The sequence below is a fragment of the Haematobia irritans genome, chromosome 1, assembly GCF_050003625.1.
Source record: "Haematobia irritans isolate KBUSLIRL chromosome 1, ASM5000362v1, whole genome shotgun sequence".
In the NCBI taxonomy this organism is placed as follows: Eukaryota; Metazoa; Arthropoda; class Insecta; order Diptera; family Muscidae; genus Haematobia; species Haematobia irritans.
The window spans coordinates 250,785,893-250,811,740 of NC_134397.1; the positions used below are offsets into that span (position 1 = coordinate 250,785,893).

Here is a 25,848-nt window from a genome sequence, read left to right on the forward strand (position 1 = left end):
AATCTACGTTTATTGAAGGTAAGAAATTGTGAAATGTGAATACGGGTTTCCATTGAAGCATGTTTACATTAAACGGACTAAAATAATATATTTTTTTTTATTCATTTCTTTTAGCGACCAATTTTATTTTGTGAAATTGACCAATCACTTGACCATCAACTCCATCATTTTATCAAATATATAAGAATATGTTTGCAACAAAAAAGTGGGTACCGTCTTGATCTTTTAAAATTATAAATTTTTTTCACTCTTAGTTTTCTTAAAACCAAGAGCGGTATGGGTTTGTTGGAAGATTCACCTTGAAGTTGGGAAGTGGCGTTGGCATTAAATTGCATTTTTGCTTTACCTGCCTTTTTCAGTTTGAACCCAAGTAGAGAGCAGTATATCTGACATATAAACTAATGAGCTGAATTATGTAATGGTAAAAAAGTTCTTTCTTTTGGATTTAAAAACATGAAAAATATCCGAAAATAATAAAAATATGTATTTTCCATTTATATTTTTTTCTATTTCCAGAATTTACAAAGTATCATCAATATAATACCAAATACTACACTGTTTTCCCATTATTTTTGTCTTTCATTGGTTCAAATTTTAATAGACGATTTCAATGTGTGGATTTTGGAAAGGAATTGTTACTAAAATTAAATTACCGAGCTCCTTAATACACCTTTTTATGCTAAAAGACTACAACTACAAAAGAAGATTATAAATCTGTAACCTGGAACTAAGAATTGAACTTGATATTCTATGCAGGTAATGTTTAACAAAATGAATTTTGAACAAAATTAAATTCAAATTATTCTAATTTAGCTTACAGGCTGCTGAATTATTGGAAATCTAGGCGCATCTACATATTAGAAGGAACATGCTAACATGGTTATTATTATAAGGAAGATAATGATTTATATAATTTATTTTTTCACCCTATAGTTGTTATTGATAGTAATTGTATTAGTAAGTTATGTTAGAACAAAACACAAATAACAAGAACCAAATTTATTTGTCTATTGCATAATTCAAAAAATAATAAAATATTGAATATGTTTTATAAGAAACACATATTTTCTTTTATTTCAAATAAAACTAAATACGATTTTGGGGTCGCAATATATAAATTTTTTGATCGAAATTTATAGCCAATTTCAATTAATTATTTAATTGAATGAATCAAATAGTTGATTGATTTTTGTCGCGAAATTAATTAAAATTTTAATTGATTCAATTAAAACTGTGATTGAATTTTATGTTAAAAATCAATCACGTTTTTAATTGATTCAATCACACAATTAATTGATTCCGTGACAAAAGTCAATTAAATTTTTAATTGAAAATCGTGTTGGTTTTCAATCAAAATGGGTGATTGATACTATCATTTTCGTGATTGAAGACATTTCAATTAAAAAAATGATTGAATCCGCGATTTTCGTGATTGAAATCAAAAATTTTTTTTTTGTGTGTACCACGTATTCAGCTTGTGGTTTTCTTATTGATCTCAATGTTGTGTTTTCTGATTCTGCAATCAGCCTTCCCGAATCATAGGGAGGTGAACCCATTAAGCTGACGGATCGGATCTTTATTTTATATATTTATATATTTTTTTTTCTTTTTTACCTTTTTATTTTAATTTCTTTGGTTTTTATTATGAAAATTCATCCTCACTCTCAACATATTGTCATTTTTTTTTTATCATATTAGTCACTGAAATTTTACATACTAAGTTATATCATTAGCTCCCCAGCCTTTTTGTCATACTATGACTCTTAATCTAAATCTTGGTCCAGTTATAAGTGATGTACAATTTTTTAAAGATACATTTTTTGACTTATCAGATAAATTTAAATATGCACATTTGAACTTTCAAAGTATACGTCCCTCCCGGTACAACAACAAGTTATGTGAGCTTAAAAGTATGTTAGTAGGTAGTAATATTGACGTGTTTGCAATCTCTGAAACATGGCTGAATGCTACTGTTTCGAACAAATCATTATCTATACCTGGTTATGAGATTATTAGAAACGACCGTCTAAATAGAGTTGGCGGAGGAGTAGCTATCTACTTACGCGATGGTTTGAAATACAATGTTATTTTTCGATCTACGGAATATGGTGCTTGTGAGTCCTTGTGTGTTGAACTGCAGCTATGCTCGACTATCTTCCTCTTTTGTGTCGTATACCTTCCACATGGCAACATTGAGGCATTCCGCAGTGGCCATAGTAGCATATTTGAAAGGTATACCGATATTTTGGTAGTAGGTGACTTTAATTGCAATTTATTTCGTGTCACGGATTCGTTGGCGATAAGAGATTTGTGCAGGGGCATGGGGTTTTCAATAATTCACAATTCGTTGCCCACGCACTATGATGTCGCTCATAACTCGACATCCCTTATTGATTTTTGCCTGACTAATGTCCCTCATTTATGGAGATTTTCTTCACAGGGCCAATGTCCTGGTATTTCACATCACTCTATGATTTTTGGATCTATTGACTTGCCAGTAGTTCATGGTGCCAGCAGTATACAGTATAGGGACTATAGAAACGTTGATTGGAATGGTATTTTTCAGTATTTGATTAGTTATGACTTCAGCCAACTATACCTGACATGTGATGTTGATTACCAACTTTCTATTATTGATTCGGTCCTTCGTGACTTATTTGAATTTGTTCCAATTGTTACGAAACGTACTATTCCCAGCAATGATTGTTGGTTGAAATCTGACTCTATAGCACAAGCTCGGTCTTTAAGGGACATTGCTTATCTTGAATTGCGACGAAATCCCTCTATGGAGAACAAGGCCATGTATAGAAAGTATAGGAACCGTGCCAAAGCTGTGATAAGGAACGAGAGAAGGAAGTTCTTCGATGCTAAATTCAGTCAGATGGATGGTACACAGATTTGGAAGACTCTTCATTCATTTGGCTGTCTTAATGATGATGTAGTTGCACCTGATATCGATGTTAATAGTGTTAATGACTACTTCTGCGATTCTCAGCCTGCCTACATTGGCCTTCCAATGACGACTGATCTTGATTCAGGTAGGGACATGTTTCAATTTTCTTGCATATTTGAGGTTGATTTACTGAAAGCGTTGGCTAAGGTCAGATCCGGAGCGGTTGGTGTGGATTGTATTCCAATAAGATTTCTTCGTCTTATTTTTCCCTACATTTCTCGACATTTACTTCACTTTATTAATTGTATTTTTACCTCCTCATCTTACCCACAGATGTGGAAAACGGCCCGTGTTGTTCCAGTACCTAAAAAGGGTGATTCGTTTGAATTATCTAACCTCAGACCTATTAGCATTTTACCGGCTATGTCGAAGATAGTGGAACATATTATCAATGAACAAATTTTGGAATACATTGATGCCAGTCGCCTTCTTGGATCCTTTCAATATGGTTTTAGACGCGGCTTTAGCACTACTACTCATCTGTTGCATCTCACAGATCTAATTAGGGAAACGTTTAATAGCTCTGATGTCGGTGTTCTTGTTGGTATTGATTTATCAAGAGCATTTGATACCATTCGCCATGCGACTCTGGTTGATAAATTGTGCAACAAGTTTAGGTTTTCTCTGACTGCGGCTAAATTAATATCATCTTATTTGCATGGTCGATCACAGTTTGTTGCGATTGGGTCCAGGGAGTCGTCGGTCCGACATGTTTATGGGGGGGTTCCGCAAGGGTCTGTCCTAGGACCGTTATTATTTATTATGTATATGAACGATGTAACTGATTCGATTGTATCATCTGAATGCAACCTTTTTGCTTATGCTGATGACATTCATGTATTTTTTAGGAGTAGCGATATGTCACGGCTAGAGGCTAGTGTTAACGTGACTCTGGGGGATCTTGCGGCCTGGCTGAGTAGAAATGGACTTAATATTAAAGTTAGTAAGTCTAATGCCATTCTATTTAATGATCATGGACGAGACAATATTAGGATATGTATTGGTACAACTCCTGTCAATTTTGTTAATGAGATGAGGTGCTTGGGTGTTGTCATTGACCACAGGTTGGAGTTTGGCACTCACATAGGTGGGATCATCTCCAGGGTTATGTTTAAATTGCGTAGACTATATTGCGTAGATGCGTATTTGCCTCGATATATTCGCCAGAGAGTTGCAATGGCTCTTCTTATGCCCCATGTTAATTACTGCATTGAGATTATATCTGCAACATCTGGCCTCCAGCTTTCAAGGATAGAAAATGCAGTTAAATCAATAGTTCGATATGTTCATGGTCTCAGGAAATATGCTCATGTATCAGTTTATGTTAGTAGCTTTCTTGGTCTTCCATTTGCGCGCTATGTTGATCTCCGGTTGCTTCAATGTTTTTATAGAGTTATGACATCACATGGTTCTCCTCTTCTCCGCTCCATGTTCAATTTCTGTAGATCGTCGAGGAATCCACAACTTCTCATTCCACGTATTTCATCCATGCATTATGAAAGGTCATTTGTTGTAAGAGTTTCTAGACTTTGGAATCATCTTCCGTTGTCCCTTAGAAATTTTTCTTTTACTAATAATGTTTTTAATGTCAGATGTATTGAATTTCTATTGCAGTAACCGATAATGTTTTCTTTAATATATCACTTATAACTTGTCTATTGCAATTTTTGTTGTTGTTCATGTGCCCTTCATGTGCCTTAAGCTTTGAAAATTTCAGTAGTATATTCTAAGTAGAGTGAATAATTTTATATTTTTCTCTAGCCGTATGCATAAGTTTTTTTTTTTTCCTTTTATTCAGTATTATGAGATGTAATATAGTTTTATTTGGCCTGTTTCGGCTTTTTATATTACGTTGTTGAATAAATAAATAAAAATAAAAAAAAAAAGCAAACGAAAACGGCATTCTGAGATATACCTCCACCAAGATAAAAAAATTTATGACATGCTATACTTCAATCCGGTACGGAGAACATCTCGTCCTGTATAACAATGTAAACCGAGATCTGATTCGATGATAAATCCAATCTAAAAACATTTGTTTTCCCTCAGAATGTAGAATAAATTCCAGGATGTGCATTGAGCAAATTTAGAGAAATTTATCGAAGTACTGGCCACAGCGTTGGGTATTAGTCCAAGTTTATGGTTCATTAGTGGACAAACGAGGCGTGCGATTTAACTACTTGATTATAATTCAGCGGACCTTGGCTGGAAACAGTGAATATTGTAAGATGTAGGATGAGTTCGGTTAGATAGGAAAATTTGTTCCAAAAGTCTCCTCCAATAAGCAATTAGTTTCATTATAAGTTAATGGTGCCATGTTGAGCATGTTGGCTAGAAAATGTTCTTTTTGTCAATACTATAAAGCTGGCTTGTTAAAACCTATGATTTTATACGGAGTATCAGCATCTTAAGGGAATATAAGTACCTCTTACGAAAACATTTTTGATACTCGCCATGCTAACCATAGGTCCACTACGTTTATGACAGAGACCGGTATGAAGCCTAAAAATTTTTTCTACATTTTAGTAATCTATTTATACTTTGACCTTAACGGTGTTCTATTCAGAAGTTCCATATATATCATTGACATGAAATTCTCATCCTAAGAGAAAATCGTGTTCTCGAACAAGTCCAAAACTAGGTGTGTATATTAATTAATTTAATTTTTTTCACAATGCTGACTTTAATCCGTAAACTTACCGCTATCATTTCATCCACAGATTCAACGCCCACTTGTTTGTTGCCTAAATAAAATTGACGCATTTCTCGAGTTACTCGTTCCCTTTCATCGGTGACATTGAGATCTCTTGGCACTAATCTGGTAAAATCATTTTCAATGATTTCCAATAATTTTGGATTTTTGCGTAGACCTAAACAAAACAAATTTCCAATGTCATTTCATGCAAAAAAAAAAAATGAATAATATCAAACTTACGTCTAATAAATAACATAGCTTCATGGGTATTATAGCCTGCCATATATGGTATATTCTTATGGAACCTATGTTGATCGTACATATCTTGAGGGCTCTCGGTAATCAGAGGTGTTTCATAGTAAATCGGTTCTTCTCCCGGCTTATTCCAATAACCTTCAACGACTGGTACAAATGGCAAACCAATATTATTACGGAAATCTTCTTCGGTAAGGGTTGTGGGAGCAGCCTCTACCAATTTCATGGGGGGAACTCTTCTTAGGAACTCCAAAATCTCTTTGGTGTTATTTGGTCCAACATAACCCAAATTTGCAGCTAATCTAGCAGCTCTGGCTCCCGAATTTTCTCCCATAGCCCAAGGATTTAAAGCAGAACCACTTTCTGAGATAGCCCGGTGGAATAGACCTTTAGCCATTGGTGACAAAAGTAACATTTGCACTGATGAACCACCGGCTGATTCTCCAAATATTGTAATTTGATTTGGATCACCTCCAAAAGCTGCAATATTATCACGTACCCATTTTAGGGCTAAAATTTGATCTTTCACTCCTTGATTGCCTGGAGCATCAGGCCCCGCAGTTAGAAAACCTAAGGGACCTAGCCGGTAATTTAATGTAACTAGAACAATATTTTCAGCAACCAAATAGTCAGGACCATAGAGGAATGTATTGCCAGAACCAAAGGAATAACCACCGCCATGAAACCACACCATAACTGGTAGTTCAGGATTGCTAGAAACAACAAATTTTAATTAGAGACTCTTAGGAATTTTATATGAATTAATATAATTTATTTTTTATTCATTATTAAATACAACTTACTACTCTCCTTTGGGCATTTTTACGGTGAAAACATTTAAAAACAAACAATCTTCATTGCCTTTGAATGTATCTAAAATCATGTTCTTGTGGGGACAACTGTTTCCTTCTCGGGATGCATCACGAATACCCAACCAACTTTTTTCGGGTACGGCTGCTCGGAATCTGCAGAAAAATAAATATTAACAAATGAAAGTTTGTTATTAGAATTACAAAAGGCTATGATACATAAATTCATGTGAGCAATATTTCCCGAGTGGTACAGTGGACGTATGAGTAATATTAAATTTCTTGATTATACGCTACCGGGGCATTTTTTTTTTTATTTCTATAGTAAATTTTTTCAAAATTATATTTCTATAGAAAATTTTGTCAAAATTTTATTTCTATAGAAAATTTTGTCAAAATTTTATTTCTATAGAAAATTTTGTCAAAATTTTATTTCTATAGAAAATTTTGTCAAAATTTTATTTCTATAGAAAATGTTGCCAAAATTTTATTTCTATAGAAAATTTTGTCAAAATTATATTTCTATAGAAAATTTTGTTAAAATTTTATTTCTATAGAAAAGTTTGCCAACAATTCTATAGAAAATTTTGTCAAAATTTTATTTCTATAGAACATTTTGCCAATATTTTATTTCTAAAGAAAATTTTGCCAAAATTTTATTTCCATAGAAAATGTTGCCAAATTTTTATTTCCATAGAAACTTTTGTGAAAATGTTATTTCTATAGGTAATTTCGTCAAAATTTTATTTCTATAGAAAATTTTGTCAAAGTTTTATTTCCAAAGAATATTTTGTCAAAATTTTATTTCTGTAGATAATTTTCTCAAAATTTTATTTCTATTTCAAATTTTTTCAACATTTTATTTCTATAGAAACTTTTGTCAAAATTTTATTTCTATAGGTAATTTCGTCAAAATTTTATTTCTATAGGTAATTTCGTCAAAATTTTATTTCTATAGAAATGTTTGCCAAAAATTCTATAGAAAATTTTGTCAAAATTTTATTTCTATAGAACATTTTGCCAATATTTTATTTCTAAAGAAAATTTTGCCAAAATTATATTTCCATAGAAAATGTTGCCGAATTTTTATTTCCATAGAAACTTTTGTGAAAATGTTATTTCTATAGGTAATTTCGTCAAAATTTTATTTCTATAGAAAATTTTGTCAAAGTTTTATTTCCAAAGAATATTTTGTCAAAATTTTATTTCTGTAGAAAATTTTGTCAAAATTTTATATCTATAGAAAAATTTTTCCAAATTTTATTTCTATAAAAAATTGAAGTACTTCTTAGTTGGAGAGGAATATTTTGCAAAATTCACCGGCTTGTGCTGGTCAATGGCTCGATTGATAGATTTTGTAATGAAATCTTAGTCTGGCGTCCTGACATATATTAGCTTTCCATATGCGATGCTGGTATTGTTGGTCAAAATTTTGCTTTTCTGAAAAATTGAAGTATTACTCAGTTGGAGGGGAGAATTTTTTAAAATCTACCAAAACATCGAGAATTCTTCAAATCTACCAAACAGTCAAAAAATCTAAAATTTTTGGTAAAATTGTACCAACGGTGGCATGACAATTTTGCAATATCCTTTGGGGCACAGCATCAATGGCTTCTGGAACAACAATTGATTTTGGACGGCCTTCACTTTCAAAATCATTTGGAGTGAATTACGAATTCACCATACCATCGATAATCACTCGTCCTTGACAGCGTTTCATCGCCAAAATTTGAATTAAGTTCATCGATGCACTGTTGTTGAGTTAATCCACGTGGAAAGTTGGAAAAAATAATCGAACAAAATGTTCACGAAATGTTCATTTTTTGTGTGAGATGAATCTTTTTAAGTTACTGTAAATAACACAAATAACGCTCGATCTGAGTACGTATAACCTCAAAACTGTCAAGCTTTACGATAGAGCTGTAATTTGGCAGATGGCAACACTAGGGTTGTCCAATCCCGCCAAATAAAAGGCAAGCTTCATATTTGTAAAGGACTCTTCATTACAGTTTAATTTATAATTTACCTTCTTTCTCCGACCGGTGCTTGTCCATAGCGTATACCCTTAAAACTGTAGTAGCCCCCTCGTTCACCTGAACGGAATTTCTGAAAACGTCCACGTATTTTACCAGCATTTGTTGTTACAACAACATGAGTATCTTTCTGAAATTAAAAAAGTATACAAAAAAAAATTAATAAGTATTTTGATCAAATTTTAATGACCTTCGAATAAATACGTTGTACAAATCTAAATTGACCAAAACTCAATGATAGCTAGACACACATCTGCCATTTTCATTCATTTAGAAGATTTTATATTTAAACAATATTTTGGCAAGAAATTATCATATATTCTTAATTAAATTGCCAAAAATTTGACTGTCAAAAAAGAGGTATGTTCAGAATTGTCGTTTCGCAACTGAGATAGTTACTAAGGTGTCACCTACCTTGACATAGTTTGTTTTACTACTACTTCGAATTTACTTGTGAAGTGCATTTAGAAGTTGAATGTTCTTATTTGTTTAACACTTCGATAGAATTTTTGTGAATACCACTTTTGTGTACTTGCATGGATAGAGTGTACGTTGAAATAAATTTATTTAACTGTACATTAACATATGGTTAATAAAATTTAGTGGTGTATGGCAGTGCAGAAATAACATATTGCTATCTAATTGTAATATCTTTGAAATTTGTATTAGTAAAACCAAACAGATTGCGAAGGTTTAAAAGGCTCTCGGAGGAGTTCTTCCTGCTGATTAGTCTTGGGCAAAATCGTTCACCGTAGTGATTCGGACTCATCGTTCCTTTTGTACAAAGGAACTAGTTCCTTCAAATCGTTCCATCGTTCATTTTCGTTCCGGATTTGTATATTTGTCATCACTGTCATCTACTAAAGACAGACATTACATTGTATGTTTACTTTGTGTAACAAAGTTCATGGTCAATTGAAAGATACAAAAATATGGAAAATTGAGTGAAATTACTTCAAATAGTTTATAGTAATATAGTAAGAAAAAAATTAAAGGAATGGAAAATTTAAGGAAGTAACTAAATTCAGGAAGCCAAACTTTTTGGATGGATTGAATAATACTATACTCTGTGCAAAATTATTCATTGCACGAAATTAAGATTTTTTGTCGTTTGTGAAGAGCCTGAGATGGAATTAATGAATCTATTAAATAGATTTAAATACATACGCGCCAAAATGAATGAATTGGCAAATAGCTCAAACAGAAGTAAAAAAATCAAACTGCGATCCGAGGAACGATGGAGCGTAAATTGAAAATAAAACTAATTTACAAAAGGAACGATGAAAACGAAAGAGATGGAACTAGTGACAGTCGTTCCTTTTAGTGAACCGTTCATTGGAACTAGTTCGTTCCGGAACGACATAAGACTACTGCTGATAATTTGACTTGGATTCTGACATCAAAAATAGCGGTTAATTGTCATGGTAAATCAAAGTATGACGGGATCATCAAGGTGGTCCATGAGGACACCTATATATAATATTGAGAAATTCATTACCAAACTGAAAGAAATTATTAGGTCACAATGAAGAAAGTTGAAACGGACGAATAAGAAGGTGTTTGTAAGAAGGCTAGATGGCGTCTTTAGCAATAATACCCAGGGCCGCCCCTGATCTAGTGATGTCCGTCTGTATGTGAAAACATTTTTGTAATCAAAGTCTAGGTCGCTGCTTAAGTACAATCGACTTCAAATTTGTGTTGTCTTTATATTGGAAAAAAAATTGAGATTAGAGAACAGAAAAAATGTTAATCATTGAAAATCGCTTTATTTTTTAAAAATATTCCCCATTATTATATTAAACTTTTTCATGTGTTTGAACCAATTGTCGAAGCACTTTTGCCAATCGAATTGAGGTATCTCCAAAACATGAACTCTGAACACATCAACTGCTTCTTCAGGTTTGGAAAAACGTTGTAAATATTACCCGATTTTGCAAAATATTGCCTCAATTTATCGTGACTAGATCTAGCCCATTTCGTTGTAAAATGGCCCCTGCAAAGTCGGAAAATTTTTTAAACTGACCCAAATTTATCTATACCTCTAACACATATGTATCGCCCGTCGTTGCGAAATCGCTGGAAAATGGCTTAGGATTTAAACATTTCGCATACTTTATTACTTACATTTTGATCGGCCCTAGGGCATTAGGCGATTTAAATTTTAAGTCTAGAGATTTTGTAGAAGTGTAAAAAATGTTGTCCAAATCGGTTCAGATTTAAACATTTGTACTCGTATATGGGAACATAAACTTTTATATATAACAGGTTGGCTGATAAGTCCCCGGTCTAACAAAGAAAAACACATTTTTTTGTCAAAATTCGTTTTTATTATTCAACATAGTTCCCTTCAAGAGCGATACAACGATTATAACGATCTTCCAATTTTTGATACCATTTTGGTAGTACTCCTTCGGTTTTGCCTCAAAATAGGCCTCAGTTTCGGCGATGACCTCTTCATTTTTTCCCTGCGAGCATCCTTTTGAGGTCTGAGAACAAGAAAAAGTCGCTGGGGGCCAGATCTGGAGAATACGGTAGGTGGCGAAGCAATTCGAAGCCCACCACTTTTTTCTTCTTCATATGGGGGCGTTTTGCCGCGATTTCGACCTTCAAACGCTCCAATAACGCCATATAATAGTCACTGTTGATGGTTTTTCCCCTTCTCAAGATAATCGATAAAAATTATTCCATGAGCATCCCAAAAACACGGACCATTACTTTGCCAGCGGACTTTTGAGTCTTTCCACGCTTCGGAGACGGTTCACCGGTCGCTGTCCACTCAGCCGACTGTCGATTGGACTCAGGAATGTAGTGATGGAGCCATGTTTCATCCATTGTCACATATCGACGGAAAACCTCGGGTGTATTACGAGTTAACAGCTGCAAACATCGCTCAGAATCATCAACACGTTGTTGTTTTTGGTCAAATGTGAGCTCGCGCGGCACCATTTTGCACAGAGCTTCCGCATATCCAAATATTGATGAATGATATGACCAACACATTCCTTTGATATCTTTAAGGCCTCTGCTATCTCGATCAATTTCATTTTACGGTCATTCAAAATCATTTTGTGGATTTTTTTGATGTTTTCGTCGGTAACCACCTTTTTCTGGCGTCCACTGCGTTCACCGTCCTCCGTGCTCATTTCACCACGCTTGAATTTTGCAAAGCAATCAATTATTGTTGAATTCCCTGGGGCAAAGTCCGGAAACTCATTATCAAGCCAAGTTTTTGCTTCCACCGTATTTTTTCCCTTCAGAAAACAGTTTTTTTTTATCAAAACACGAAATTCCTTTTTTTCCATTTTTTTCACAATAAGAAAAGTTGCTTCACAAAAGACGCTCTATCTCACAAACTAATTGACTTACAGACGTCAAATTTTGACACGAATCATTTGAAGGTTGGTACTATATAAAAATAATATGCATTTAATACTAGCGACGCCATCTATGTGTCAGACCGGGGACTTATCAGCCAACCTGTTAGCTCCCAATTATATATAGATCTACAGAATGGTGCACGGCATAACATACTATAGTCGACCCCACCCAAAATTAAGACTTTCCTCAGTTTTTTCAATTAAAATTTTGAAAGAAGAATATTAATAATGTTAATTGATTTAAATAATTAGTTTTTCAATGAAAATATAAACCAATCACATAAAATAATTGAATCAATTATGAATTTTATTGGATCAATTATTCGGTGATTGTTGCTATCATTCCCGTGATTGAAGTAATTTCAATTAAATATTGGATTTTTTCTTTGTATTAAATTAAATATTAATAAATTAATATAAATTTAAAAAAAAAATTAATTTTATTTTAATTTAGCTTAGCTTACATTAGTAATTGGTATTAATTCACGATCACCTCTGAAGTTGGGATCGGTTACTTAAAATCGAACTTCACTACCATAAGTAGATACTTTAGACGGCCAACAAACTGATTTGTCCAAATAAAATTCTGTGTCAATGTCTGTAATGGCTGTCATAAACAGACAACTTTTCGATGTCCATTGAAATTTGGTAAACGGTTCATTCAAAGATACAAAGTTAACAATCTATACAAACCAAACAAGTGATTTAACCGTAAACCGTATGGTTCAGAGAACCACTGGTTAAACTCATTCGGCTATTTTTTTTAAATATTTTTTTTTGTTGTTATTCTTCTCTTTTCTTGGCTTTCGTTTATGATTGAAGTTCAATACGAATATGTAGAGTATTGCACCAGCATGCATTCGACTTGAATTGGCGGCGGGTCGATCAATGTGTTTGGCTTAAAGAAATGAAAACTGGTCAGAAAATGCTGGTGAAAAACTTGTCTAAGCAATATTACATAAAGTCTCAAAAGGTTTTTCGGTTTCGGTAAATGTCTGTAGTTGGTGGAAATTAGTAGTTGATATCGTTGCTTTGAATATACAATTAATTATAATATTGAATTGAAGGTCATCACTTACAACCCACTGACGTTTTATTGATGATTTAATATTTTGTAGCATTTATATGTCATTGGGCGACAGCTTAAGTAGCTGTTAATCAAAATTAGCAGCTACTTTAATTGTGAACTAGAAAAGCCACAAAGTCTTCGAATGAGATTGTTAAGAAACATTTTTTGAATATAACCAAATATTATGGATTTTGTGAATAATGACTTTATAATGTTATTTTGTTCCTCGTCAGGCGTTATTTTGTTCCTACTATGAGGTGGCCCAAATAAATAATGAAGCATCATAGTAAGACGACAGTTGAGAGGAAAAAGGAAAACCAAATTAAAAATTATTAAACCTGGAGTTCAATATTAAACGTAGAGCGCATAACAAAATTTTCTATAGAAATAAAATTTTTCCGAAATTTTCTATATAAATAAAATTTTACCAAAAGTTTCTATAGAAATAAAATATTGCCAAAAATTAAAAAAAAAAAATTGCCAAAATTTTCTATAGAAATAAATTTTTCCAATTTTTTTATAGAAATAAATTATGACAACATTTCCCATAGAAATAACATTTTGACAAAATTTTCTATAGAAATGAAATTTTGACAAAATTTTCTATAAAAACAAAATTTTCTTTACATATAAAATGTTGCCAAATTTTGTTATAGAAATAATATATTGTCAAAAATTTCTACAGAAATAAAAATTTGCCAAAAATTTCTATAGAAACAAAGCTTTTTCAAAATATTCTATAGAAATAAAATGTTGGCAAAATTTCGATACAAATAAAATTTTGCCAACATTTCTATAGAAATAAAATTTTGTCAAAATTTTCTACAGAAATAAAATTTTTCTAAAATTCAATCAGAATAAATTCGGGTAATTCACTCAACCCAACGTGAACTACACTTGAACCTCCCGAAAAATAACATTTTAGCAAAATTTTCCATAGAAATAAAATTTTGACAAAATTGTCTATAACATAGTTGTTGTTTTTGATTTCAGCTTAAAAAAACCAACAATAACAAAACGAATGAAAATTTTCTATAGAAATAAAATTTTGCCAATATTTTGTACTGAAATAAAAATTTGCCAAAAAATTCTATAGAACAAAATTTTCTATAGAAATACAATTTTTACAAAATTTTCTATAGAAATAAAATTTTGCCAAAATTTTCTATAAAAACAAAATTTTTTATAGAAATAAAATTTTGCATTTTTTTAAAATAAAATTTTGCCAAAATTTTCTACAGAAATAAAATTTTGCCAAAAATTTCTATAGAAGTAAAATTTTCCCAAAATTTTCTATAGAAATAAAATTTTGCCATTTTTTTAAAATAAAATTTGGTCAACATTTTCTATAGAAATGAAATTTTCCATAGAAATTAAATTTTGACGAAATTTTCTATAGAAATAAAAATTTCCCAAAAATTTGTATAGAACAAAATTTTTTCAAAATTTTCTTTAGAAATAAATTTTTGCCGAAATTTTCTATAGAAATAAATTTTTCCGTAGAAATAAAATTTTGCCAAAAATTTCTATAGAAATAAAATTTTTACAAATTTTCTATAGAAATAAACTTTTGCCAAAGTTTTCTATAAAAACAAAAATTTTCTATGGAAATAAAATTTTGGCAAAATTTTCTACAGAAATAACATTTTGCCAAAATTTAGTATAGAAATAAAAATTTGCCAAAAATTTCTATAGAAGTAAAATTTTCCCAAAATTTTCTATAGAAATAAAATTTTGGCAAAAATTTCTACAGAAATAAAATTTTGTCATTTTTTTTTTAATAAAATGTGGTCTAAATTTTCTATAGAAATGAAATTTTCCATAGAAATTAAATTTTGACGAAATTTTCTATAGAAATAAAAATTTCCCAAAAATTTCTATAGAACACAATTTTTTCAAAATTTTCTATAGAAATAAATTTTTGCCGAAATTTTCTATAGAAATAAAATTTTCCGTAGAAATAAAATTTTGCCAAAAATTAAAAATAAAATTTTTACAACATTTTCTATAGAAATAAAATTTTGCCACAATTTTCTATAAAAACAAAAATTTTCTATGGAAATAAAATTTTGGCGAAATTTTCTATAGAAATAACATTTTGCCCAAAAATTTTTATAGAAGTAAAATTTTCACAAAATTTTCTATAGAAATAAAATTTTGCCAAAATTTTCTATTTTCTAAAAAAAAATTGCCAAAAATTTTTATAGAAATAAAATTTTGCCATTTTTTTTTTAAATAAAATTTGGTCAAAATTTTCGATAGAAATGAAATTTTCCATAGAAATTAAATTTTGACGAAATTTTCTACAGAAATAAAAATTTCTATAGAACAAACTTTTTTCAAAATTTTCTATAGAAATAAATTTTTGTCGAAATTTTCTATAGAAATAAAATTTTCCGTAGAAATAAAATTTTGCCAAAAATGCCTATAGAATTAAAATTTGGCAAATTTTTTTATAGAAATAATATTTGGTCAAAATTTTCCAGAGAAATAAAGTTATCCATAGAAATGAAATTTTGGCAAAATTTTCTATAGAAATAATATTTTGCCAAAGTTTTCTATAGAAATACAAATTTTCCAAAAATTCCTACAGAAGTAAAATTTTCCCAAAATTTCCTTAAAAAAAATTTTGCCAAAATTTTTTATAGAAATAACATTTTCCATAGAAATACAAGTTTGCCAAATTTTTCTATAGAAATAAAATTTTGCCAAAATTTTCTATAAAAATAAAATTTTACAAAAATTTTCTATTGAAATAAAATGTTGCCAAAAATTTCTATGGAAATAAAATGTTGCCAAAAATTTCTATAGAAATAAAATTTTGCCAAAATTTTCTATAGAAATAAAATTTTTACAAAATTTTCTATAGAAATAAAATTTTGCCAAAATTTTCTATTTCTATTTCTATTTTGCCAAAATTTTCTATAGAAATAAAAGTTTGCCAAAAAAATTCTATAGAAATAAAATTTTTCCAAAATTTTGCTATAAAAATAAAATGTTGACAAAATATTCTATAGAAATAAAATTTTGGCAAATTTTGCTATAAAAATAAAATTTTTGCTATAAAAATGAAATGTTTTCTTGTAGTTTTTTGGTAATTTTTTTTTCCAAATTTTGGTAGATTATTTTTGGCTCGAGTGGTCAGGAAATTCGCCGTGGAATGAACTACAAAATTGGTTGATTTCATCATACTATCGATAAACACTGGTCCTTGACGGAACTTCATCAACAAAATTTAATTTTGTTCATTGATGCACTGTTGTTGAGTTTATCCACGTCGAAATAATTGCACAAAAAATCATACATCATTTCATTCCATTTTTTTGGGCGAAATGAATCTTTTAAGTTTCTGTAAACAACACAAATTTCGTTCCTATGTGAAAAAGTTCAGAGTACGTATAACCTCAAAAATGTCGAGCTTTCCGACAGAACTATCAGTTGGCAGTTTGCAACACTAGGGTTGCCGAATACCTTTCAAATAGAAAAGTCCAATGGATTGGAATCTGGCAATTTGACAGCCCTTGTGTTATATATTGAGTCGAATTTGCATTTATCCCAATTTTCAATGAAAATGATTAGAGAATGGCCATCAGCGGAGGCTAATAGCATAACATCTGATTGAAAATCACTTAAAGTGTCAACTTCATTGCTCTTTCAAGTCTAACATTTTTGCTTTGTAGTAAGATTGTATGCCTTTTTGAACTTGCATGGTTTGACTTGTGATTTCTATTTTCCTGTGCGAACTTGGTAACACTTCGTGTCAGTTAACCAAAAAAAGACTATGAAACTATACACTTAAAAATTATACAGCCGCATATTAGATTTACCATACCAACGTAATAACCTCAAAATGCCATGACTGTTGGTCAGGTACACGCGTGTAGTAATGTCATTTAAATTGAATAATTTTTTTACCGCAAAATGTTGTTTCCACAAAAATTTAGCCGATCGAAGCAATGTTATGATATGAAGGACATATGTACAAAAACATTAGAATGTACATCCGATAGAATATACTAAGGTGGTTTATCAATTAGTTTTAATTATATCTCAAACATGTTGTAATTTTTATCAGTTTAATCAATTAATAAATATTTTTTTTTTTATATAAGAATTTTTGCAATTTTAAATACTCACACGAAATGATCTAACAACTTCTTGAACAACACGCATTGCTCGCGATGGCAGAAGTTGTACCAATGAATTTGGATGTGATGTCAGGGTTTTCCATGCTGTCGTTTCCTGCAAAATGGAATGAAATCAAAATGAGGTGGATGGTAGTAATAGCCAATTTTTATAGTTTTTTTTTGTATTTTTTATTTTCAAAATATTAAAATTTGTATGTTATGTAATATGAAGCTCAGTGTTTTTTGAATGAGACGATATGTAAAATATTATATGAATGGATTGCATGAACTCTTGGACAGTTTATCAGCAATAATTTTTTCTAACAGTTAAAAAAAATATAATCATATGCGCGGAAGAAAAAAATTGTTTTTAATATGTTTGGGTGTAAAAATTATATGTTTGGAACTAAAATTTTTTAACATAATATTTTTAAGTGCAAGCATATAATGTTCATAAACTAGCATATCATGTTTGGGACATATATATTATTTTATGTTACAACATATTGTGTTCGGGACATAAAATTGTTGTAAATATAATATGCTTGGATGCAAACATATATTAATTTAGAAATAGCCTATAAACATATATGTATGTATTTAGAAAGAGAGACCTAGAGAGTATACTGCAAGTAAAAGAATGAAAGTAACCAATTGGCGCACCGTGGTGCATGCCCGCATTGCATACACAAGTTGGTGGGTTCGATTCCTGCTTCGATCGAACACCAAAAAAGTTTTTCAGCGGTGGATTATCCCACCCCAGTAATGCTGGTGACATTTCTGAGGGTTTCAAAGCTTCTCTAAGTGGTTTCACTGCAATGTGGAACGCCGTTCGGACTCGGCTATAAAAAGGAGGTCCCTTGTCATTGAGCTTAACATGGAATCGGGTAGCACTCAGTGATAAGAGAGAAGTTCACCAATGTGGTATCACAATGGACTGAATAGTCTAAGTGAGCCTGATACATCGGGCTGCCACCTAGCCAAACCAAACACTGCCAGTAACACGGTAACATACAATGTTACGAGAAATAAAAGATGTATTCACATTTAAATGCTGGAAGGCCCAACGATAACTACTTGTACTGTTCCAGTCAAATATAAATCTATCGTGGAATAAACTCGAGTTTAGTATTCACCTTAATCGTGGAAAATTTCTTTAAAATTGGTAGAAGTTTCGTGTACTACAGTAAAAAAGCTGATGGCACTGAGGCCATCAGCATTTTGCTACCGCAAAATGTTGTTTCCACAAAAATTTAGCCGATCGAAGCAATGTTATGATATGAAGGACATATGTACAAAAACATTAGAATGTACATCCGATAGAATATAAAAAAGCTGATGACCTCAGTTGCCAATACTTTTTTTCTATTTTATGCTAATGTTATATTTACCATAATTTTAGTATTATATATAAATAAATAAATAAAATTATCTTAATGACGGTAATACTGTCTTAAGTGCCAAATCATGGTCATTTTACTACCATTTAAAAAAAAAAAAAACCCAGTAATTTATATATTATTTTTATAAAATTGAACTGAATGGCATGAAAATATTTTGTAATATGTGTAAGTAAAATTTTCGTTAGTGGAACGAAAAACTGACAAAATCTTTGTAATTTCACTTTAAGTAACTACCCTACGGGAAATGGATCATCCACAGGACCAGTACAGAACTAGTCCCTGGTGTGTATGGACCAGTCCCAGTTCTGGTCAAAACGTATGGAAGGGACCGGTCACTTTAAAATGGGTTTGTCATTGGTGGGGTAAATTTACACTTTACGACACGTCTTGGACTCATTCCAAAGGATACGCCCTGGGAAAATTTAGTAGGAGCACCCCATAGACAGTTACTCATAAACCAGTCTCGCAGGAAACATATTGGTAATATGTTTCCTTTTTGGAACGAATCGCATCAGAAGGGAAAACCATTCGTACTATGTTGTCTGATAATCGTATGTCCGTCAGTGGCAATCTACACCAATTTCCCGTAGGGTAATTTTAATTACTGGCATGAACTGCAAAAGAGTTCAAAATTATAGATTTTCATAAGATTCTTGAAACTTCAACTAACTGGGTAGAAGTGAGATTACCTAAAATGAAGTTTAAAACTTGTTATAAAGTACCAACTACATTTTTTTTATTTTAATTGAATGCCTTCAATCCTTATTAAACCTTTTTCTAATAGATTCCTGGTTAGCAAAGTCTTTACAGTTCTAATACATGTATTCCTTACACAAACAATAGCATAATTTTTAATATATTTATAAGTATTTTGAAGAAACATGTCATTTATTTCGCTTTTTGCAATAAAATAAAACATATTTTCTTTTTTATTTTGTTAAAATTTTTGTCAGTGTTGTAATAAAATTTTAAACCATCATTTGTTGTCATATTTAAGTAAAAACTTATTAAACATTAATTCATTGATTGCATCACTAAGAAAGAAAAGTCACCACTATACAGTAAAAGACTTAGGAAACGAACGTTGTATTCACCAAAGGAGAGAAAGACTTAAGCAATAAACTCGACATAACATAAAATTAGTTTCTGCAGGTATATTCATTAATATCAATGATATTACAAATCAACATATTATATTATATACTCATACATATATTATGTAACTGAAATATACAAAAATTGCCTATTTTAATAAAAACTAATTGAAATAGTAAACAATAACGACAAACCATCAAACAACTCGAATGCTTTTATGCTACGCGCGTAAAGTAGTTCACTTTATACTATGGTAGATCTATAAATATAATCATACCTCTATTGTTGAAGGATCCAACGAGGCGGAAGTTGTAGAAACAATGGGATACTCAAAGGTATCCCAATCATCATCATTATCGACATGAATGCTATTCGATGTCACCGGTATTACATGCGGCGATTTAACGGTGGTCAAGTCAAAATGTCCATTGTCCAATGGTTGAACAGATGAATCTGACTGTAAAATTGTAGCAGTAGTAGTCGATGGGGTGGTGGGAGTCACCACTGAAGCGGTTTTTGCTGGCGTTGGTGTTGTAATGAAAAATAACAATGATTTAGTTGATGATGGCAACGACGATGTTGCCGCTTCCAATGAATTTGGCACATCTGTTGTACCAATTAACAATTGTTGTTCAGAGTTATTTCCCAGTTGGTGTTTTTGTGGTTCATAGCTTTGTTGGTCAGTAGTGTTGTTTTGGTTTGGTTTTCTTCCCGGATGATTGAAATTAGTGACCGATATTGCAAATGCAAGCAAAGCAATAGATACAGCTATGGCGGCCACAGCAGCCACAAATTCCAGTGTACGACGCCAAGCCATAGTTTGAGTTTTAACTCTCAACACACTAAAGAGAGTGAGAGTATTTTAGGTTGCAAGTAAAAGCTAACGCTCAATATTAGTGAAAGATGCTTGAGAAAGAAAACGCAACAAGGAACCGACTCGCATTTATTTCGTGGAGATAATATTTTTCCGAATTTACACGATACCTTTTATTCGATTTTATGTTCGTTTTGTTTACAATTCCGCTTAACGTTACCTATGTACAGTGGTTCCAAGATTTTATGTTGATGTACTCAATGCTAAGTAACGAAAGAAATCGAGCTTTCTAAACTTTGATCATTAACTTATCTAAATAAGAAATTTATAGAAATATTTTTGTCGTAGAAAACCTACACTCAAATAAAAAAAATGAACCCTCTATTTCACTAAAGCCAATTTATCTTTATTTTAGTTCATGGAATTTATTATATTTGGAGAAAGTTTGCTTTACTCTAATAATTTTTTGGGTACGTTAGTTAAATGAACTATAAAATGGGAAAAGTTATACACAAATGAAGCATAAAATTTTACTAAATTCATACTTCTCACAAAATAGTTCATTATTTATTTAAGTTTGTAAATTTTACTACAAAAGTGCCCATCTTGAACTTTGTATGGCACCAAAGACATTCTTGCAATTTTGAACTCCAATTTTTTACCTCAAACTCCAAAATTTCCTTTAACAATTGATAAACAAAATTATTTATGTCTAATAAGTTTTCTTGAATTTGTCGAAAAATAGTTACTTATTTTTGGGATATCGGCGTGATGTCATCGTTTGTAATACTGTTTAGTTAAAAATTTCTAAAAATAATCTAAATTTTCTAAAATTAACCCAAATATTTCTTCCTGGTGGGTTCACTGTTTTTTCAGTGTAAGTTTATATTAGAAAATTTTAACTAAGATATTTTAGTAATGCAACATGATACAAATAAGTTATTAATTTTTGTCAAAATGAAGAAAATTTATTACTAAAAATTATTTTTCTGTTGTTTAATAATATTTCATATTTTGGAAGAAAAAAATTGGAATTAAAGATTGTTGAAATGTCTTTAGCGCTCTATGAAGTTCTAGACAGACCCAACTTAAGTAAAATTGACCCATTTGAGAAACTTATGAACTTAGTTTCAGCAAACTTCAACCAGGAAAGTATGAACTATTTTAATTTTAGCAAAAATCTGTACTTAATTTGAATACAACTTTTTTCTCATTTTTAGTTTACGTCATTAAAGTAAGCAAAAAATAATTAAAATAAGTAAAATTGAACTGAAATCAACTAATTTTCATGAACTAAAATAAAGTTAAATCGGCTATAGAAAATTCCGTTGTCTTTTTTCTAGAGTACTCTTTCATATTAGGTCAATATTTGTTTTAGTGTAGGAGTCGAAAATTGAATTTTTGTCAAAAAAAAGTTGAAGTCGACTTTTTGTAATCTTCAAAATCAACTCTTGAATTTAAATGATGAAGATCGACTAATGAGTGACCAAAGCCGGCTAACCGATATTTTTATCGACATTCTTCGTAAATACGAAAAGTCGACATTTACAAAAGTCGAAAATCAAATTTTGAAAAAAAAAATGGAAAATTGTACTATTTAAAATTGAAAAAAATCGAAATATATACATTTTGATTCTCATTACAACTCTTCATCTATCAGTACATAGAAAAATATATTTTTTGGGTTCAAATTCGAAATTAATTTAAAAAACATATTTTTGTTTTGAAATTTCCTCAATAAAGGAAATCATATCGATCGCTAATTTTTATACCCTGCGTCACACTTTTGAACACCCAGAAGGAGACGATATAAACATTTGGTGTCTTTGGCAATATCGCTCAGGGCCGGCCCCTGAGTCGATATAGCCATGTCCGTCTGTCTGTGAAGACATTTTTGTGATCAAAATCTTGGTCGCAATTTAAGTCCAATCGACTTCAAATTTGGCACAAGTATGTGTTTTGTGTCAGAATAGAACCCTTTTGATTTTGGAAGAAATCGGTTTAGTTTTAGATATAGCTTCCATATATATCTTTCGACCGATATCTACTAATATGGCCCCAAAAGCCAGAACGGATTCACGGATTTGATATGTTATCGAAAATGTGAATCTACAAAGTGGTGCAGGATATAATATAGTCTGCCCCCACGACTTTAGACTTTCCTTATTTGTTTTTTATTTAAAAATTCAAATAACATTTTTATTCAAGAAATATTGGTGATATTTTTTTCTGTGTAGAAAATCTTCAAGAAAAAATTCTACAAATTATATAACAATTAAAATATTTACCCCCATATACAAAAAGTTATAGACAACTTCAGGCATACTTTTACCATGAAAAATTCATTCGATAAACTGTCAATAAATTGTTTTGCATATGGGCACAATGTTATACAAAAACACCTTTTAAAAGCTTATTACCATCATAATTTTGTCTCCGTTAGAAAACTTTTTCACGAAGAAAAAATACATGATTTTTACGCTCTATAAATCTCTAAATAAACATTAAATAGTTGCGGTGATCATATCAAGTTTTGTGTATTTTGTGAGCATTGCACAAAGGTTTTATCTGCAATATTTGCAGAGGAAGTGCAACCAAACTGCCTTAGATATGGATGGACACAATAATTTTTGTGTTTTCGCTCATTTTTGTTTGAGACTTCGGACACGCCTTATACCCTCTGAAGAAATAACACAAATGCTCTTATACCCTGGAACCACTGTACCTCGCGAAAACATTCGTAATATCAAGTGTTTATGCAATGCGCACTTTGAACACTTTTTTTCTGATTACCAAATACACAAAAAAGAAAATTCCACACAAACTTTGTTAATTTTTGATATTTTAATTTATTTTTTTTTTTTCTAAATTTCCACAATGTGTAACTTCCTATTTTCTTAATTTAATAATATTTTAATTTTCGTTTATTGATTTGCAATTTTTTTTTTGGAATTTTTCCACTACGATTTTCTTTTGCGTTTTAAACTCCGCCGCTTTTCATTTGGAACTGATTTTGGAAAAGCAAATGCAGGCATTTCACAGAGTCTCTCATTGCAGACTTGTAGTGGTAGTGGATTCGTGTTGCCATTTTTTTGTTTTTTTGTTCAATACTTGTTGTAGATTTTGGTGTTGTTGCCGCTATTGTTTACTTATTATAACATCTATTATTATGTAGTATATTGATTTGATCAAACAATATGTCCTAATATCGGTTCATATAAATTCAATGTGATCTTGTAAAGTAAAATTATATAAGATAGGGGAATGGCCCAATGGCGAATTCTAATGTAAGTGCTACACTCAAAAAAAGTTTACCGAGCCAAAGATGCCTCTTTGCATTTTTTTTTTAAACTATTCATGTACAATGATTGGGTTATTATATCATGGGTGGAAAATATAATTTTTAAGAAAGTACAAAAATGTATTTGTTTGAGCGAAAAATAACTTTTCAATAAATATCAACAAAAATTCCATTGAATGATTATTGTCAAGAGCTCCTTTAGACTGAATTTTAAAGAAAATAAAATTTTGTTGGTCAACTCCTCAATTTTAAATATTTTTTGTTTTTTAATTTTATATCCGCACCCTTACAAAAAATCGCTTTTGTAACATATACTCCCAAACATATTTTGCTTCAAGCATATAAAGGGTGATTCTTTTGAGGTTAGGATTTTCATGCATTAGTATTTGACAGATCACGTGGGATTTCAGACATGGTGTCAAAGAGAAAGATGCTCAGTATGCTTTGACATTTCATCATGAATATACTTACGATCTGCCACAACGTCGAATTTTCAGTGAATGGGCCCTAGAAAAGTTGGCAGAAAATCCGCTTTTTTATCGACAAATTTTGTTCAGCGATGAGGCTCATTTCTGGTTGAATGGCTACGTAAATAAGCAAAATTGCCGCATTTGGAGTGAAGAGCAACCAGAAGCCGTTCAAGAACTGCCCATGCATCCCGAAAAATGCACTGTTTGGTGTGGTTTGTACGCTGGTGGAATCATTGGACCGTATTTTTTCAAAGATGCTGTTGGACGCAACGTTACGGTGAATGGCGATCGCTATCGTTCGATGCTAACAAACTTTTTGTTGCCAAAAATGGAAGAACTGAACTTGGTTGACATGTGGTTTCAACAAGATGGCGCTACATGCCACACAGCTCGCGATTCTATGGCCATTTTGAGGGAAAACTTCGGAGAACAATTCATCTCAAGAAATGGACCGGTAAGTTGGCCACCAAGATCATGGGATTTGACGCCTTTAGACAATTTTTTGTGGGGCTACGTCAAGTCTAAAGTCTACAGAAATAAGCCAGCAACTATTCCAGCTTTGGAAGACAACATTTCCGAAGAAATTCGGGCTATTCCGGCCGAAATGCGCGAAAAAGTTGCCCAAAATTGGACTTTCCGAATGGACCACCTAAGACGCAGCCGCGGTCAACATTTAAATGAAATTATCTTCAAAAAGTAAATGTCATGGACCAATCTAACGTTTCAAATAAAGAACCGATGAGATTTTGCAAATTTTATGCGTCTTTTTTAAAAAAAAAGTTATCAAGCTCTTAACAAATCACCCTTTACATTTTTGGGTATTGCCCAAACATTTATATGTTTGATCTCTACCAATATATAATATGTTTGAAAGCATATTGGTCTAAACAATATATGTTTGGGTAGTCTAATTTCCAAACATTTTGTATTTTTGCATCCAAATTCAATAATGTTGTCTTCCAAAAAACAATATGTTATTATGTGAACATATAATATGTTTGGAAGCATTTTGCACCCAAAAATATTATATGCTTAAAAAAAATTCTCCCAAACAATATTGTGCTCAAAATTTTATTTATTTATTTATTTAGTTACAATCATAATGAATTATGAAAATAAACAGGTAATATAGGTGCTAACAACATAGGTTTTCGACCTGAATGCTCAAAATTTTGTTTCTGCCCAATTGTATATTCCCCGACATCTTTCTCACTTCCACGAGATTTTTTAGTTCTTAGCACCTTTTTCTGTAATACAAACATTGTAGAAGAAATTATTCAATTTTATGATTTTTTTATTTTAATTTTACCTTTTGCCGGACGGGGATTCGAACAGCGGACCACACAGTTTGTAAGGATCAAAGAAATAGCTGATCAATTGCCCAAGGAAAAATAAAATGTTAATTTTGTAATAACAAGCAACAACCACCAACTTAATTCAATATCGC

General features: G+C 31.2%; 1 protein-coding gene across 5 annotated transcripts in view; it reads right to left on the minus strand.

Annotated features, from left to right (window-relative positions):
- The window catches only part of LOC142220108 (esterase B1), a 77,564-nt gene that overhangs the window by 2,200 nt on the left and 49,516 nt on the right, over positions 1-25,848 (minus strand). The window contains exons 1-7 of one of the 5 annotated variants that reach the window (XM_075289056.1): positions 23,424-23,636; positions 20,094-20,658; positions 17,329-17,433; positions 8,739-8,875; positions 6,707-6,868; positions 5,889-6,616; positions 5,654-5,823 (exon numbers count right to left, since the gene is read on the minus strand). In XM_075289056.1, the coding sequence (XP_075145171.1) occupies positions 5,654-5,823; positions 5,889-6,616; positions 6,707-6,868; positions 8,739-8,875; positions 17,329-17,433; positions 20,094-20,633 (1,842 nt within the window). In that variant the 5' untranslated portion in view covers positions 20,634-20,658; positions 23,424-23,636. Of the gene's footprint in view, positions 1-5,653; positions 5,824-5,888; positions 6,617-6,706; positions 6,869-8,738; positions 8,876-17,328; positions 17,434-20,093; positions 20,876-23,423; positions 23,637-25,848 lie in introns of those variants that run through there. The other 4 variants (XM_075289048.1, XM_075289073.1, XM_075289065.1 and 1 more) reach the window with 4 other exon arrangements.